Source organism: Trematomus bernacchii, unplaced genomic scaffold (assembly GCF_902827165.1).
Source record: "Trematomus bernacchii unplaced genomic scaffold, fTreBer1.1, whole genome shotgun sequence".
Classification (NCBI taxonomy): Eukaryota; Metazoa; Chordata; class Actinopteri; order Perciformes; family Nototheniidae; genus Trematomus; species Trematomus bernacchii.
Genome location: NW_022987641.1, coordinates 2538700 through 2554596, shown reverse-complemented (window position 1 = coordinate 2554596; position 15897 = coordinate 2538700). Strand labels below are relative to the sequence as shown.

General features: G+C 41.9%; 1 protein-coding gene across 2 annotated transcripts in view; it reads left to right on the top strand.

Annotated features, from left to right (window-relative positions):
- tmtc2a (transmembrane O-mannosyltransferase targeting cadherins 2a) overlaps positions 1-15897 on the top strand; it is a 57353-nt gene that overhangs the window by 25218 nt on the left and 16238 nt on the right. The window contains exons 2-7 of one of the 2 annotated variants that reach the window (XM_034133252.1): positions 1314-1905; positions 11669-12503; positions 13036-13150; positions 14478-14563; positions 15232-15416; positions 15592-15670. In XM_034133252.1, coding sequence (XP_033989143.1) covers positions 1314-1905; positions 11669-12503; positions 13036-13150; positions 14478-14563; positions 15232-15416; positions 15592-15670 — 1892 coding nt within the window. Of the gene's footprint in view, positions 1-1313; positions 1906-2226; positions 2298-11668; positions 12504-13035; positions 13151-14477; positions 14564-15231; positions 15417-15591; positions 15671-15897 lie in introns of those variants that run through there. The other variant, XM_034133253.1, reaches the window with a different exon arrangement.

Sequence of the window (15897 nt, the reverse complement as noted above, 5' to 3'; positions counted from 1 at the left end):
TAGAGTGAAAATGGAACGCACACGCTATTTGTTGTTTGTTTATATCACGCAGTCTGTCTTCCGGTTGTTGCCTCTTTTGAATGACGAATACACACTACCGACGCCTGCTGGTAAGGAGAATTATTGCCACTCACGCATGCGCAGTTCGTACGTGCAACTTGGCCGTCGGCTGAAGTCTTTGCGGTGTGTTCCAGTGCAAAACATGGCCAAGACGCAGGCGACGTGAGGCAACGTGAGGCGACGTTCCGTCGGGACCTGTTCTTTGGTGTTCTTTGGTGTCAGTTTGGTGTGTAAGGACCTTTACAAAGCTTTCAGCTCATTGTTTTGGTTTTACGGCCCACAATTCTACTGTTCAGTCTCGTTGCTCTCAGCAGCGTTGTTCTGGACCACAGGAACAAGACTTCAAACTCATGCAAATGTGGCATTGTGTCGGCTGTGTGAAAAAGCAATTTACTAACAGTTTCACACTGACTACTTTAAAGATGATAATAAGGTTGTCTTGTTCTCTGTAGGTCTGTACCAAGTGCAATCTTTTGGGCTGATTGTTTATATTTCCACATTTTAACAGTCTAATTAAAAGTAGACTTATAGTACAGTGTGCTGACAGAAGTGCTTTGCAGCGGGGGGGGAAAAGGAGCCATATCGGACCACATATCCAACAAACATCTAAGATCCCGAACATTCATTCCAAGCCTAAATTCAAAGCTTGCTTACACCTTCCATAAGAGACAAAACTATGGATTAAATTAAGGTTCAAAATATAAAATAAACAAAATATGTAATAATAGTGCATTCCAGTTGTACTGGTAAGTGAAATCTCTGAGTTCCCAGTCAGAGATTTCTAATGAAAGGCTTCCTGAGGTTGGACTTCCTAAACTCGGAGAAACCATTCCGTATACCACACCAATCAACTGTACATATGGTACTGCTCATTTGATATCTGTGGATATGTTGCTATAATGTTTGTATTCACAAAATAAAGTGTAGTTATCAACATATTTTGCTAACAATGGCTAACCTGAGGTGACTGCTAAAGCTGTAAACAAGGCGAATAACGTTCCTGCCGGTGGCCATTTTTTTCTGACTTGTGCTGCTGTCCACTCTGATGTGACGTCAGTCCCAATTCCGACCTGCGACTTCCAATATAAATGAATGAATTCATATAAGCTTCATTTTCTCTAACACTCATCCTAACATATGAGTTATGTAAACACAACCTGGTATAACAAGAAAAACAATAATAAGAAAAGCCTATCAAAGTGAACAGTTTATTTGATGAACTTACAAAATTGTTTTTTTTTCTGCTCCTTTAGTCGAGCCATCAAGACCAACCAGGACCTTCTCCCTGACACTCCGTGGACCAACGTCCTGTACGACGACTTCTGGGGCACCCTGCTGACTCACAGCGGCAGCCACAAGTCCTACCGGCCCCTCTGCACCCTCTCCTTCCGCCTGAACTACGCCCTGCACGCCCTGCGGCCCTGGGGCTTCCACCTGCTGAACGTGGTGCTGCACGGCCTGGTCACCGCGCTCTTCACGGCCTTCAGTCGACAGCTCCTGGGCGGGGGGCTGTGGAGCCTGCTGGCTGGCCTTCTCTTCGCTTCTCACCCGGTCCACACTGAAGCAGTCTCAGGTGTGGTTGGCAGGGCGGACGTTGGCGCCGCGTTGTTTTTCCTGCTGTCTCTTCTCTGCTATGTGAGGCACTGTGGACTTCGTAGGGACTTCCAGAGCAGATGTGGAGGCTCCTGGTGCTGGGGCTGGATGCTGGGCAGCCTTGGGTGCGCAGCAGCCAGCATGCTGTGGAAGGAGCAGGGGGTGACGGTGCTGGCCGTGTCGGCGGTGTACGACCTCTTCGTGTTCCAGAGACTCCGCTTTCGCCAGGCGCTTCTCCTCCTGCTTGGAAAGGTAACTTAATGCCTGCCTCCTGGCGTCTAAACCAGTTTCCTCTTCCTTCCCCTCAGAGGCTTTCCTTATCCCGCCAGCTGTTAATGATTCCTGTATGGTGGATTATGTTTTGTGTGTGTTTGCTTTTCATTGGGGGTGTAATTAGGAAAGCTGTTTGCCGGTGCAAACCGCACAGTTGGTGCATAGAAAGTAAGCTGTTCTCATATGTCATCTCCTAAACAGGAAGAAACATATATGCGCAGGGGAAGTTTCCCACTTCCTCACATTGCTGCCCCCTTTTTCAGTTGGCGGCAGTAAATAGATGCACATTAACGCAAGGAAATCAGCCTCATTGTGTGCGACTGTGTATTTTGGGGGGAAAAAGAGCACTTGCAGAAAAAGCTATTTTCAGGGTGAGTTTTCTTTTTTTTAAATCTAAGGTGACAAAAGGTATGTGAAAAAAACCTACTCTGGTAAATGATCTGTTCCATCCAATTGAGCTTTTAAAACACGAATGTAAACACGCATACACACACTATGCTTCCTCTGTTCTCCTGTAGCTTCAAGTTATCTGACGAGGACAACCTTGACTTATCTGATTAAGAGCTCATAGGCACTCTGATCTGATTAAACTCCTCAGCCAACATGATGGGCCCTCGTAAAAGGTATAACTGGCATAATAAAAAGTCCCCTTGGGTTTACCGAGCAAGGACAGTCTGGCTCTAAATGTGCGAGTCTTTTTATAGTTGTTCTCGTGGAAACATCTATAAATACCTCTGTTAGTTTGTGATGTAACGCTGCATAATACATCACTAATGTCCTTTCTGGTGTAAAAACTGCAGCCCTGTACAAACTTTAGCTTGACTATCTTATCCACACAGCCAGCCTGGAAATGAAGGTGTTCTTCCCTGAAGTGTGTGAGGCTTTAGCGTACCTGTGGGGCCGCGTCTGTAGTAGTCCTTTCTGGCAGGATGATAACCTGCAACCGTTATTAAAGGGCCCTGCGGTGAGATCAGAGGGGAGAAGAAGGAGCGAGGGGTTTTTCTTCTCTGTGCATGGCGGGAGTGACTCAAGGCGTGTGTGTGTCTGTGTGTGTGTGTGTGTGTGTGTATTATTAATTAAAAACATTACTGAGAAATGTCAATCCTTCATAAAATCCTTTCTTTATATAGTACCATCAGGCGTTCCTGTTTTTTCGTCCGCCCGTTTATAAACAAAGGCAGTAGCAACTGGATGTCTTTCACAACCTGAACATCCAGCTCCAGTGAGTTGCATTACCGTCTGAAAAATGTCATCACCCTCAGTGCTTGTCAGAAGTCGTTATGAAAAATCCCAATTCCCCCGTATCTTCCTCACCCAGGAGAGCTCCTCCTCCTCTCTGCACCGGACACAGCAGCTCTGACCAGCCTCCCTCTGCCAGCCTGTCAGGTCCCAGTGCCAACCCCCTCCCCCACGCCGCCTCCAGCACATCTGGCTCGTTTATCACTCTGGCACTGCCCTCCTCTCCTGCCCCGGTCACGGTTATCTTGGCGGGGAGCTCGTTATGTTCCGGGCCCGGCCACGGGGGCAATCGCTTCCTCGATTATGAGCCAGACGTCTCGGGATGCATGGGAACACAAAGGGAGGGAGAGTGAGGGAGAGAGAGAGGGATAGAGTGAGCGAGACAGAGGGAAACTATGCCCTCACTTCCTGTCCTGTATCTGTTCTCCATCTCTCTCACCTACTGTGCCCTAAAAGCACTTTGAGAATGGACGACTTGGGTCTGCTCTGTCACATCGAGGAGTCAGTAGCAATTGAATTTGATGGAAGACGAAGAGGTTGCAAATATATATGTATATAGTATATGTCCTATTTTATTATATTTTTATCTCAGTTTCTCACATGTGAAAATAAAAATGGTATTTACAGCTTTTATATATTAGAAAAACAAATGTTTTCTTCTTTCTGTGTCTTATATGCACCATTTAAACCAAAGCTATTTCCTCGTATGTCTAAACCTACTCGGTAATAAAACCTATTCTGATATCTTGGCAGAGAATAATGCAGCTATTTTCCATTCAATCAAAAATATGTTCAATTTATTTCACAATGAAGCAGAAGATTGAAAAACCTCACAGCAGCCACAAGCAATAAGGACATTGCAAATCAGCCGCAGAGCAGAGGAGGAGACAGATGTGCCTCGGCCAGCACTTCATTTCTCATCCTATTAAGTCCCTAATCAGACTGAGATGAGATCTGAGACGAGACAGGACGGAGGGAGAGCTGGAGAGTGTTAGGAGGAGACAAAGGAAGGTGTGGTGTTGTTAGCACTGCAGCCATAGAGGAGGCAGAATGAGTCTGATATGCCAGGGTCATAGAAATATATATTCTTCCACTCTCAGTTTGTCAAGAGGTAAAACACACAGGTTGATGAAGGAGCCTCTAAGCTTTAGACAGGGTCCAGGGAATAGAAAGTAGGGGTACACATACGAGGAATTTGCTGTGGTATAAATGGTGCATACAAAGACATAGAAAGAATATGTTTTTGAAAAGAAAGGGGCAAAGAAATTGTACTATTATAAAAGCTATTTAAGACTCTTTTAACAAATACAAAGACAAGTCACAGAAGAAATCGAGTACAGTAAAATATAATACTATATTCAAATAGTTTGCTTTGTTAGTATTAGGGAAAGTCAGATCTCTTAGCTAAGCTTGAGGTGAACATTTAGCAGTGAAGATTGATTTCATTAATTGTATTTGTTTATTTGAGCAAATAATTCAAGCATGTACTTGACTTAATGACAAAGACGTGAATGATTTTGTTAAAAGCTCTAGCTCTACTAATGAACATGAGACTGGATTAGAGTGCTTTATATTCACCACCTCTGGATTGTCTTAATTCAACTTAAATGTTGGATACAAACTAAAGATGACATTTATGCATTTTACCGGAGGGTTTTATTGTGTTCTTAAAGTGTTACGGACTCCTCCTCCTCGTTTGTCTCAATGAGCGCTGGAGGCACGAGAATGAAGTTCAGTGTAACCAGCTGAGGGATGTTGTGCCAATTATCTCCTCGCAGGAGCGTTGAGCTGTGAAACGAGGCTGCTGCACGTCCTGCTGCACGCTCCTCATTTAAATGCAATTGTGTGTACACTGGGATTCCAGAAGTAGGGCATGGTCACACTTTCTGGCAACATCATCGTCTTATCCTCATTCTTAACATTACTCACACAGAAACAGTCAAAAAAACGCTTGTGTGATCCAAACATGTGGTAGTCTATAGATAGTTGTTAGCTAGCTAGCTGTTATTGCTAAGTAAGCAAACTACTCATAAAAGTTGTTAAAATTCTCAATGGAGCATTTAAAGGAGCTTGTTTTGTTTTATGCTGCTGCAATAATAAAAAAAAATTGGTATTAAGTATTATTTTCTTATCTCCTTTAGCACAGGGTACAATGGAATATCATTTAACAAAGGAAATGAGATAATGCTATCCCACAATTCCTTGTCAAAAGTCAAAGCAAAGCTGCACCATTTAACTGTCAATACATTCACCAAAGCTTTGATTTTGATACGTTTAAAAGTAGGTCTGATTCTGCCATATAAGAACTACAATACTGTGTGTGTATTTTGCGTAACGACCCATTGTCTCGCTGTACCTTAAACACACATTCAAAATGTTCAATATCTTCAATTGCCTAAACTATTAGATTAAAGTCTACCAAGTAACCACATCAAAGCCAACAAAGCTAAGTCAGATGCTTGACATTTGATTAAGAGATCCCTCTGTTGTCTTAACCCCCCTTAGGACACTGATGTCCCTAAATTACTCAAACAGGAAGCTCTTTTAATGTCATGTTAACCACCCCCCCCCTTGTTTTATCAGCTGTCTGGGTGGACACGCGCGAGGCTTCAACCTGTGACCCGTCTCCTCACAGGTCTCTGTGCCAGCGGCAGCATGGCTTTCAAGGAGAGAAGCGTGGGGTAATTAGGTCACTCTATCAAAGTCACCCTCTCAATGCCAGCCTGCTGCTGTCTGATGACTTGGGCGAGTTGTGCCAAGTCAGCAGAATCCAGTACACATTAGAGAGCGGGAAAAAGAAGTGGATGCATGCCTCATTGTACCTTTCATCACAATTTAGCAGGTCACTGGTAATGCATCAAATATGAGCGCTGCTGGATGTGTTTTATCCAAACAGTGGAACCAGGACCATACACATGTCACTGACAAAGACTGGCTCCACAATGGACTGATGTAGCTCCCACCTCAACTTTATTGCAAGGTTTTTCCCAAATTATATTCGGAGAATCTCATAAAGAATAGTTGGCAATGAAACTATACTTGGAGTGAAAAATGTTGTTAGTTTTTTTTTCATTTTTGGAAAAGAGGAGTGTATGGTTGTAGAAATATCGACATTTTCTACAATGTATTTTTTTCGAGGATAACATTTTGAATTACATTTCTCAAACAAGTAGTGGGAATGAAATGCATGGTCAGCCCCGGTATGCTGGAAAGAGTTACGAGCAGTATAAATTGGACACGACTTTCACAAGGAAAGTCCGGAAGATTGATCCCCTGCTGTCTCGAGTCAGTCCGCAGCAGCTCTAAATGGTCTGCGTATGAAGTCAGCTGCAGTTTCTTCAGACATGTTAAGAACACATGCTGTAGTGTCAGTGGGCAGACCTCACATTACTAAAGCTAATAATGAACAGCAGCGTTAAAAGATGAAGGCTCTGGAGCTTCATAATGAACTGTATGTGCGGAAACATAGAAACAGGACGAAGACCAATCAATTTAAATTCAAGAAAAGATTGGAATTAAGAGAGTTAGAGGAAAACCCACAGAAACTGAAGTTGAATTCCCAAACGGGGATTCTACAGTAGAGGAGATATGTGGAAGGTTGAAAGGCTTGGAGCGAGAGATATTACGTCTGACAGTTGGTTGGGGATTACGCCAGCCTGCCTCCTTGGAAACATACAGATCGCATGGAGGCCAATCCATTAAAGCTAGAACATGTTCCCAGGAATTGAAGTTAGACAGTATTAAAACTGAACAGTAATATCAAAGAAAAGTACTAATTAAATTCAGAAATAAGCCCTCTAGATTAGCTATTGAGGAACTGCCAATATTAAATGTACTATTCTGACAAGATAATGACCTACTGCAAAGTATGTTAGAAAATGAAAAACATCAAATGATGTTGTTTTTAAAGTAAAAAGCCCATTGATTCTGTTGATGCAGGGAGAGCGCTTTTTTATTATAATGGTATTTTCGTAAAATGGACATACATTCCTACAGTATGAGGAAAAGACTGGGAACCTTTCTGAATTGGATTGAAATGTAATCTCCTACAAGAGTTGCTAAGGCAACTTCTTTTACAAAAGATACGTTTTTTTTCTTTCTTGCAGTACATAAGATACTCTATAGCAGCAGAGCTTCATCATTCATTTGTCAGATATTCTTTTTACTCACAAGGTGATGAAGAGGAAGGTCCCTTCTTGTTGCAGTAGTCCGGCTCGTGCAGCTCACTGAAACACTTGCATGTGAGTCATCGGTCATGTGATCAGTCACACCTGTGCTTCTTCTGCCAGGAAGCCGTGACACGTGTACGAGAAACGTCTAGAGTTTAGGTCCTTTTTAATCGACCTCATCCTTGAGGAGATTCAGAGATACCCATGGAAGCTGCAGGTGCCCATTTAATGAATTATTTTAGGCAATAAAATACTAAAGCACAAAACCAGCTAATCTTGAGGCTGTATTACTCGTGCTACTGCCCTGTCAGTATTCCTTTAACCATAGAATGGCCATGGAAGAGGGAATCAATTATCTGAGTGGAGAGCTTAAAGGACTTTTGTGAGCAATTAAAAGCTGAGTAGCAGATCATTCAGTCGTTGGAAGGGGATGTTGGGTTAATGAAGATCTATTTTCAACCGACCACAGATGACTACTGAGTGCAGTGGGAAGGTCATACCAGACTTCAGCAAAACAGGAAATAAAACTAGTGATCCTTTTTACTTAATGCCTGCTTCATCAACCTGATGCTCCTAAAAGCTGGCTAGAATACTACTTATATTTACTGCTGAGTTTGGGAATTCACGTTCATATATCATTAAAAAGGCCAGCCTCCGCTCTAGCATGCAGCTGGTGATCGATCGGGAAGTCAATTAAGAAGCGATTTAGATATAGACAAGGCAACGATGGGTAAAATGAAGCTCATTCACCTAAATACCACAAATGACTCTCTTGCTGAAATTGGCTTATCCTCTGATACCAAGCAGAATTGGATTTCTCAGACAGTTTCCTCCCTTGACAGGCATTATGGGCTCATCAATCAATAATCAAAGGCACTCTCTTATTCTTGTGTACCACCTTTCAGCATCCAAATCAATACCACATTTTTTCTCCACTCTCACTTCCTCACTGCTCATTGGAAATGGTGTACTGGCCCTTTTCCATCTCACTATTGACAGGTGGCTGTCTGTAACTACTTCTGTCTTTACATGTTCTCCCTCAGCCGACTTCTTGGGGCAACATGCTTTTCCATATCAGATGTTGAGAAACCAAGTTAGGTCAAGCGAGTCAAGGCTAAACCTCTTAATGTAATCCTGGCATGGGTTTGTTATGGATAACTTGTGTTTTCCATCTGAAGTGGAGACAAGCTAACTCAAGCATGCAAGAGAGGGATCATTTCTGTCCGAAGTTCATGCATGAGAAACTGAAAGCTCCTTCTTTATATACTGTAGTGAAGCTTTCATCTGCCTGTTGTGCAATTCATTTAGAGCATTACGCAGAGAGACTCAATTATTACTGAAGAAGTCAACTCGGTTAGAGATGAAAGGGAAAGTAGGGCTACCTTGGATCAACACTCTAATGGTGATGATCAGAATGTATTAAAGCCAATATTGACATTATGACTCTGTCCAAACAGTATTATTTACATTATAGAAGCATGCAATTGAGTTCGCACACACACAGATCTAACAGCGCTGCTCAGAAAGTAGGAAGAGAGCAGCATCTCTGTGTCATCAATCATGATGTTATGTAGTATTTATTCCATTAGGAAAACTCTGTTAAGAACATGAATTACAAGCACTTTTTGGTCAGGAATGCGCCAGGCTGTCTCTGTCAAGAAGCCTACATGACATTTCAGTTTATTAAATGAAAGAAATTCAATCAGATTTGCAGAGTGTTGGCATAAACACACCCTAAATTACATTCAAGCAGTAATTGATTTCAGAAAGCTCCATATAAAAATGTGGTATTTAAGGAACATCAGAGCAGACAGAAATGTCCCGCTCTCATCGCGCCTTTCTATTTCTCTCCCCACTGTCACTGATGAATGGGACTTTATAAGCAAGTAATGAAAGGTCGAGGGGTCACGGGTGTGATGGCATAACCTTTCCTTGCAACTCAAACTGCAGACATCTAAACAGCTCATTATGAAGCAGCTGAAATTGGCAACATAGTTCCTGAATCTAATTTATGCCTCAAAGACAGATTTTCCTCAAGAGTCACCAACCAAATGTCATTTTTGTTTCCTCCTAACTTTCAATCATTAAAGGTGGGGTAGGTAATTTTGGAGAAACCAGCTTGAGTGCGCTAGAATTTGAAAATACACAGCCGGAAAAAATCTGCCACTTCCTTACAGAGCCCCTCCTCCAACACACACGAACGAGCACATGACCAATGAGGGCATGAGATAAGTTTGTGCACAGATGGAAGGCTGACAGGCAGGTAGGCCATCCAGTTATTTTAGCCGGGCCGGCTCAAATGATTGGTCGTACTTTTTACAGTACTACGGCTTCCACAGATGACATTTTTGTATGGATTTTTTGTCAAAGCACTTAAGATATTCATTGCTATCGGGATGTTAAGAGCATTCCATGGAATATAACAAAAAGTGTATCTCGAGCCGGTTTCTCAAACTTACCTACCCTACCTTTAAGTGTTGAACACAATTTTCAAGACAAGCATTCAGTTGAGGTTGGCGTGTGACTGTCAGTTCAAAGGTGTTGCGTAGGGCTGTGCAATTAATCGTATTTTAATCTCGATTACGATTTTGACCTGCAACGATTACGAAAACAACGTAATCGAAATAAAACGATTATTATTTTTATTAAAAAAAAAAAAAAATAATAATTATAATTTTTTTTAATATTTTTTTTTATTGGTTTTTCAGTTGAATTATACTTTAAGTTCAGGGTAATCAACTGTTAAAAACATACTGTTCCAATTTTATTTTTCAATAAATGGATGTTTTCAAAGTAAATGGATTATCGTTTTTAATAATCGTGATATCAATTATTGACCAAAATAATCGTGATTATGATTTTTGCCATAATCGCACAGCCCTAGTGTTGCGTGACAAATTAAAAAAGCTAATGGTGATCATGCTGCAGAATGAATGCTCTTATGAGATGTAAACAGCATCTACATACCAACACAATGAGCCCTAAGCTGATTAGCAGTCACACTCACTGCAATCTGACAGGCGACAAGCAAAGACTTAGAGGAAAGCCTCTCGTGCTTCAAATGATTTCAAAGTTGACCTCAATAAGGTCAGAACAGAGGGTGGTTTGCTCTTATGATAGAAATAGTGTTGAGTACTCTGATTTTTAATGACTGTTTTGAAATGCCATTCTGTACTATTTCATAATGTTTTTCATTTCTGTAAAGCACTTTGAATTGCCTTGTGTTGAAAGGTACGATATAAATAAATGTGCCTTGCCTTGACATTAGCCTAAATAAAAGACATTTGGAAATATATTTGCATGTAAATCCAAGTGAATGCGTCTTTCTCCAGTTTAATATCCCATCATTACAAGATTATCCCTCAATGTCAACAGTCTTGTTGGTGCTTACCAGAAGTGACATTGATTAGAGCGCCCATCTGTCCAAATCCCAAAGTGTCTGCCACCAGTTTGAATTTGTCATATTTCACTATATTCATGTAAACAGAGCTGTGTTGTTTCTGGCTATGGTGCATTTTTAATTTGAAGAAGTATGCTTGTGTTACAAAGATCTGTATGATTTTACACGAGTGCGGTTTATGCCCCAGGCAGCTACCAAAAACATTCCAGCCATGGCTTTGCATAGTTTATCTTTCTATATGGGATAGTGGGAAAATAGATTTGGAAGCTTTTTTCAATGGTTGCTTTACAAGTCAAACCCTTATGCCGAAAGACTGGAAACATGATGAGACATTTGATTTAAGGCTGTTCAATGTAAAGATTTAATTGAATTACAGACTTCTTTCGTTATGCATAAAGCAGAATACTACCAGAAAATATAAAAAACTAATTTGTTTTAAATCAAGAGGATGAGCAACATAGAAGGAAATGTAACTTTAAGCATCAGTTTGCATTGACTACTTTAAAACTGATCTCTGTAGTTGGAGTAAAACTGTGGAATTCTTTACTAAATTTAGAGACATCTTAAAGAACATGTATAAAGAGAGAATAATTAAGTGTGAAGATGTCAGGTAACCTGTTTCACTGATGATAGATTGTTATGTTACTGTAAGTATTGGTTGTAAGCAGCTGTGATTGACAAACCATCTATTTTTGGGTAAGAGGCAGGTAAAATAAGACTTTCTTCTCCCTGCTCTTTTCCATCATCGGCTACATACTACAAACTGCTTAAAAAATGTTTGATCCCGACTGATAACTTGGTATTAAAATAGCGTTCTGAAATGTTTAATTAAGTCAGTAGGAAAATAGTGTGTCTTTGACTGAGCTTTTCTGGACTGACCGGTTGATTGAGGTGTTTTCCTGTAGCATGACTCTTTTCCGCTCCTCTCTTCCAGAAGAAGAACGTCAGTGTGTTGCTGAGCCTCTGCGTGCTTGCTTCCTGGGGGGGGGTCCTGCTGTCGGCTCGCCTCTACTGGATGGGCAACAAGCCTCCCAACTTCTCCAATTCTGACAACCCGGCCGCTGACTCGCCACATTTCCTCACTCGAACCCTGACGTTCCTCCACCTGCCGGTCGCCAACGCCTGGCTGCTGCTCTGCCCCGACAGGCTAAGTTTTGATTGGTCCATGGACGCTGTGCCCTTGGTCAGGTCCTTGGCCGACTGGAGGAACCTTCACACTGTTGCCTTTTATGGTGGATTCATCCTCCTGGGCTTGTTTGGCCTTCAGGGCCCCACCTCTAAAGCCAAGGAGACCAATGGGAAAGCCTATGTGACTAATGGGAAATCAATCACTAATGGGAATGGCTGCCATGCCCCCGACACAAACCATAACACAGACCAGGGGCCGCCAAAGACCACCCTGAACGGGTCAGCAGGACCCCACCAATGCCCCCCACGGACGACCCTCCCCCCCACACAACACCTAGTCCTGTTTTCATTAGGCATGCTCTCATTGCCTTTCCTCCCCGCCACAAACCTCTTCTTTTATGTAGGTTTTGTGATTGCAGAGAGGGTGCTGTACATCCCCAGTATGGGCTTCTGTTTACTGGTTGCTGCTGGTGCACGGACATTACACATCAGACTGAGGACTAAAGGCTGCAGGGCCTTACTGATGGGTCTCTGTATGGGACTAGTGCTGCTGAACGGACTCAGGACAGTTCAGAGAAACAGGGACTGGAGCAACGAGGAGAATCTCTACAGGTCAGGGATCTGTGCCAACCCCGCTAAAGGTAGGCTAGGAAACTCAGATTAGGGATGTGTATCCAATGCCAATATGTGTCAGTGGTATATTTCAATATATTTCTTTAGCTTAGTCAGATTGTATATTGTAGGGTATTCAATTTATTAAATAATTTTCTTTATAATGTGTATTATTCAGATACTCTAGTGCAGCGGTTCCCAACCTGTGGGCCGCGAACGCATTGCAAGTGGGTCGCCAAATCATTTGCAAAACATTATGATTTGTGTGGAAACATTTCATTATTCCTTTCTCTTTCTTGACCCTCCTTTGCAACGGTCATTACAGTCCATGACAGCGGTCTGTACTACTGGATTAACAATGTGTCACATGTTCTGAATTGACCAATCAGAACTTGATTTAGCCTCCGTATTGTTTATCATTGAATGTGGTCCGCGAACATTTTTTAGATTCTTAAGTCGGCCCTCAGTTGAAAAAGGTTTATTTATTATTTATTTGAAATCAATACCAAAAGTGTGTTTACCTGAAAGTGCAACCCTTTCACTGACACATGTCTCCTGCAGCCTGGGGAAACTTGGGGAACGTTCTGAAGAACCAGGGCAAGATGGCGGAGGCGGAGGCGGCGTACAGAAACGCTCTGCACCACCGAGGGAACATGGCTGACATGCTGTATAACCTGTGAGTGTTAAAGAGCCCCCCCGCCCACCCCCTACCTCCCTCCTGTTTGCAAAGGCGTGACACGAACAGATTCAGATTCCTGCCATCCATCACTTGAGATTGCAGAGGCAGAGCAACAAGGGAAAAAAGGAAAAAGGAGTACTGACAGACAGGAAGAACTTAAAGAAAATAGATCTGAACCATGAGAGAGGAGAGTGAGACTCAGAGCTAAGCGTGATGCAAGAGTGTGACAAAGAGGAAATAACTTCCCAGGTGGCTCTTTGTACCTTCTGCCTTTGATTTGATTCGTTTTGGTTTGTGGGGCCTGGGGGAGGACACAAAGCCACTTCCAATCCTGCAGCACAGAGTGAAAGGTGGCAGACCCTCACAGCAGACCCTCATGCTGACTCTCTCTCCTCTGCTCCTCTCATGTCTTAGCTGTCAGGAAGCTGGCAGAGCAACATAGGCAGCAGGGAGACCAAAGGAAGGTGTTTCTGCACTCTGTGAAGCTGAGGTTCTATCTGAATGTGATGGATGGTGGATGGTTGGCAGTGATGGATAGTAACAAAGTACATTTACTCAAGTAAAAGGTTGAGGTACTTGTACTTTACCTGAGTATCCGCAGTTTATGCTACTTTATACTTCTACTCCACTAGATTTTAGAAGCCAATATTGTACTTTTGAATCTACTACATTTATTTGACAGATTTGTAGTTACTCTTAAGGTTCAGGTTAATAGCTAATACAACATTTAAATCAATTATTTAATTAACTTTGACATTATAGGTTAAGATAACCAGCAGCATTATTTCAAGTTATTAAAATTAGCTCTATATTGACAAGTTTTGATAAAAACATATAATGGTAACTCTATATACACTCTTATTGTAAGTCGCTTCGGATAAAAGCGTCAGCTAAATGCAATGCAATGTAATATACACCATTTTTTATTCTGGGCCATTACGCATAATGAGTACTTTTACTTTTGTTTCTTAGAGTATATTTGGTTGCCGATACTTTTGTACTTTTACTTGAGTAACATTTTGAATGCAAGACTTTTACTGTACTTGTAACAAAGTACTTTTAAACTTGCTACTTTGACTCAAGTAACAAATCGGAGTTCTTCCTCCGCCACTGATGGCTTGGTATATTGCAGTTCATGTATTGATATGTTTGATAAGGGAAATAGAAGCTGCTCCAGTGTTGATGATTTATTTCTCAGCTTCATTCATCACTTTGCAATTATTTTGGGTAAACCTTCACTGATTTCAAAAAACAATGCAAATCCTTGTTTATGCAGCTGTTGGTGTACTATGTCTCACATTGTTGCTTTTCTCTGGTCTATCAGTGGCTTGCTGCTGCAGGAGAACGAACGTCTTTCTGAAGCGCTGCATTATTACAAACTGGCCATTGGGAGTCGGCCAACACTGGCATGTAAGTACACCTAAAATAAGAGTCTCTTTTTGTAGCAGTGGTTGTATATAGTGCCATTCATTATTAATTATAAGTGAGATGAGGTTCCGTAATCGGATGAGCATCATGGCCCAATTTCAAAGCTGAATGAGACAGGTTTTTTTCTACATGCTCATTTGGAGGGGCATATTCAGGCTATTTCAGCCTGACGGTGAAACGATGAGATTCAATCTCACAGTCGAGTGCTTGCATGTGAGATGAGGGACTGTCTTTTACTGTACCAAGGACACTTTTATGAGGGAGGGAAGGGCAGATTCTAGACTTTTCAAGTTAATACGTTATCTTCAAATGTCCTTTTAGCCTAATTTCGATGTCTTACCTACTATTATTTGAGTAGTCTAATCTGCCTTTGACCTCTGGCCTGTCTTCTTTTTGCTTCATTATTGCAGCGCCATCTTACAGTACTTTATTGGTAGATCCCCCTCATCTTTCCAATATAAAATACTCAACCAATGATGTTTTTACTGGTATATTCACATATATCAAAACAGATCTAAAAAAGTTGGCGTTATATAGAATCAACATTTTTGGTTTTCCTAACAGAAATGTAGTTGTTGTCTTTTGTTAGTCTGCGTATTCAAATATCATTTGGACGGCAGGTTATAATGAGTTTCCCCCCCTCCTCACAGCAGCCTACTTGAACACGGGGATCATCCTGATGAACCAGGGCAGCCTGGAGGAGGCCAAGCGCACCTTTCTGACCTGTGCCGACATCCCTGATGAGAACTTAAAGGACCCCCACGCCCACAAGAGCTCCGTCACCAGCTGCCTGTACAACCTGGGAAAACTGCTCCACGAACAGGGCCATCAGGAGGTCAGTGCGTCTGGGTTTTCCTTTCAGCTTTAAAACCTAACTTTTAATTGTTGTGCTATGTGAAACTAGGAAAGTCTGTTTTGCCCAAAGTAATCGACCCTCATCAATTACAAAAGGGTATTATGCTGATGCGATGCAAACAATGGACTTGCTAACTTTTTTTCTTCCATCCCAGGAGGCCCTGTCTATTTATAGGGAAGCGGTACAGAAAATGCCCAAACAGTTTGCACCACACAGCCTGTTCAACATGATGGGTAAGTCCCCGTTTTGTTTTAAATGCAGAAACTGAAATAGCAGGATTCAAAATGTGGTGCGATTTGCTTTTAAAATGTATTTTACATTTATTTTAATTAGGGAACATAAGTATTTCATATCGTAAAACAATGTAGACCTCGGACATGCTTGGCTTGAGTTTCAGTGATGAATTTGACATGTTTGTTCCTTTTCTAAATGTTGGTCTTCCATATTATCTGAGCTTGGA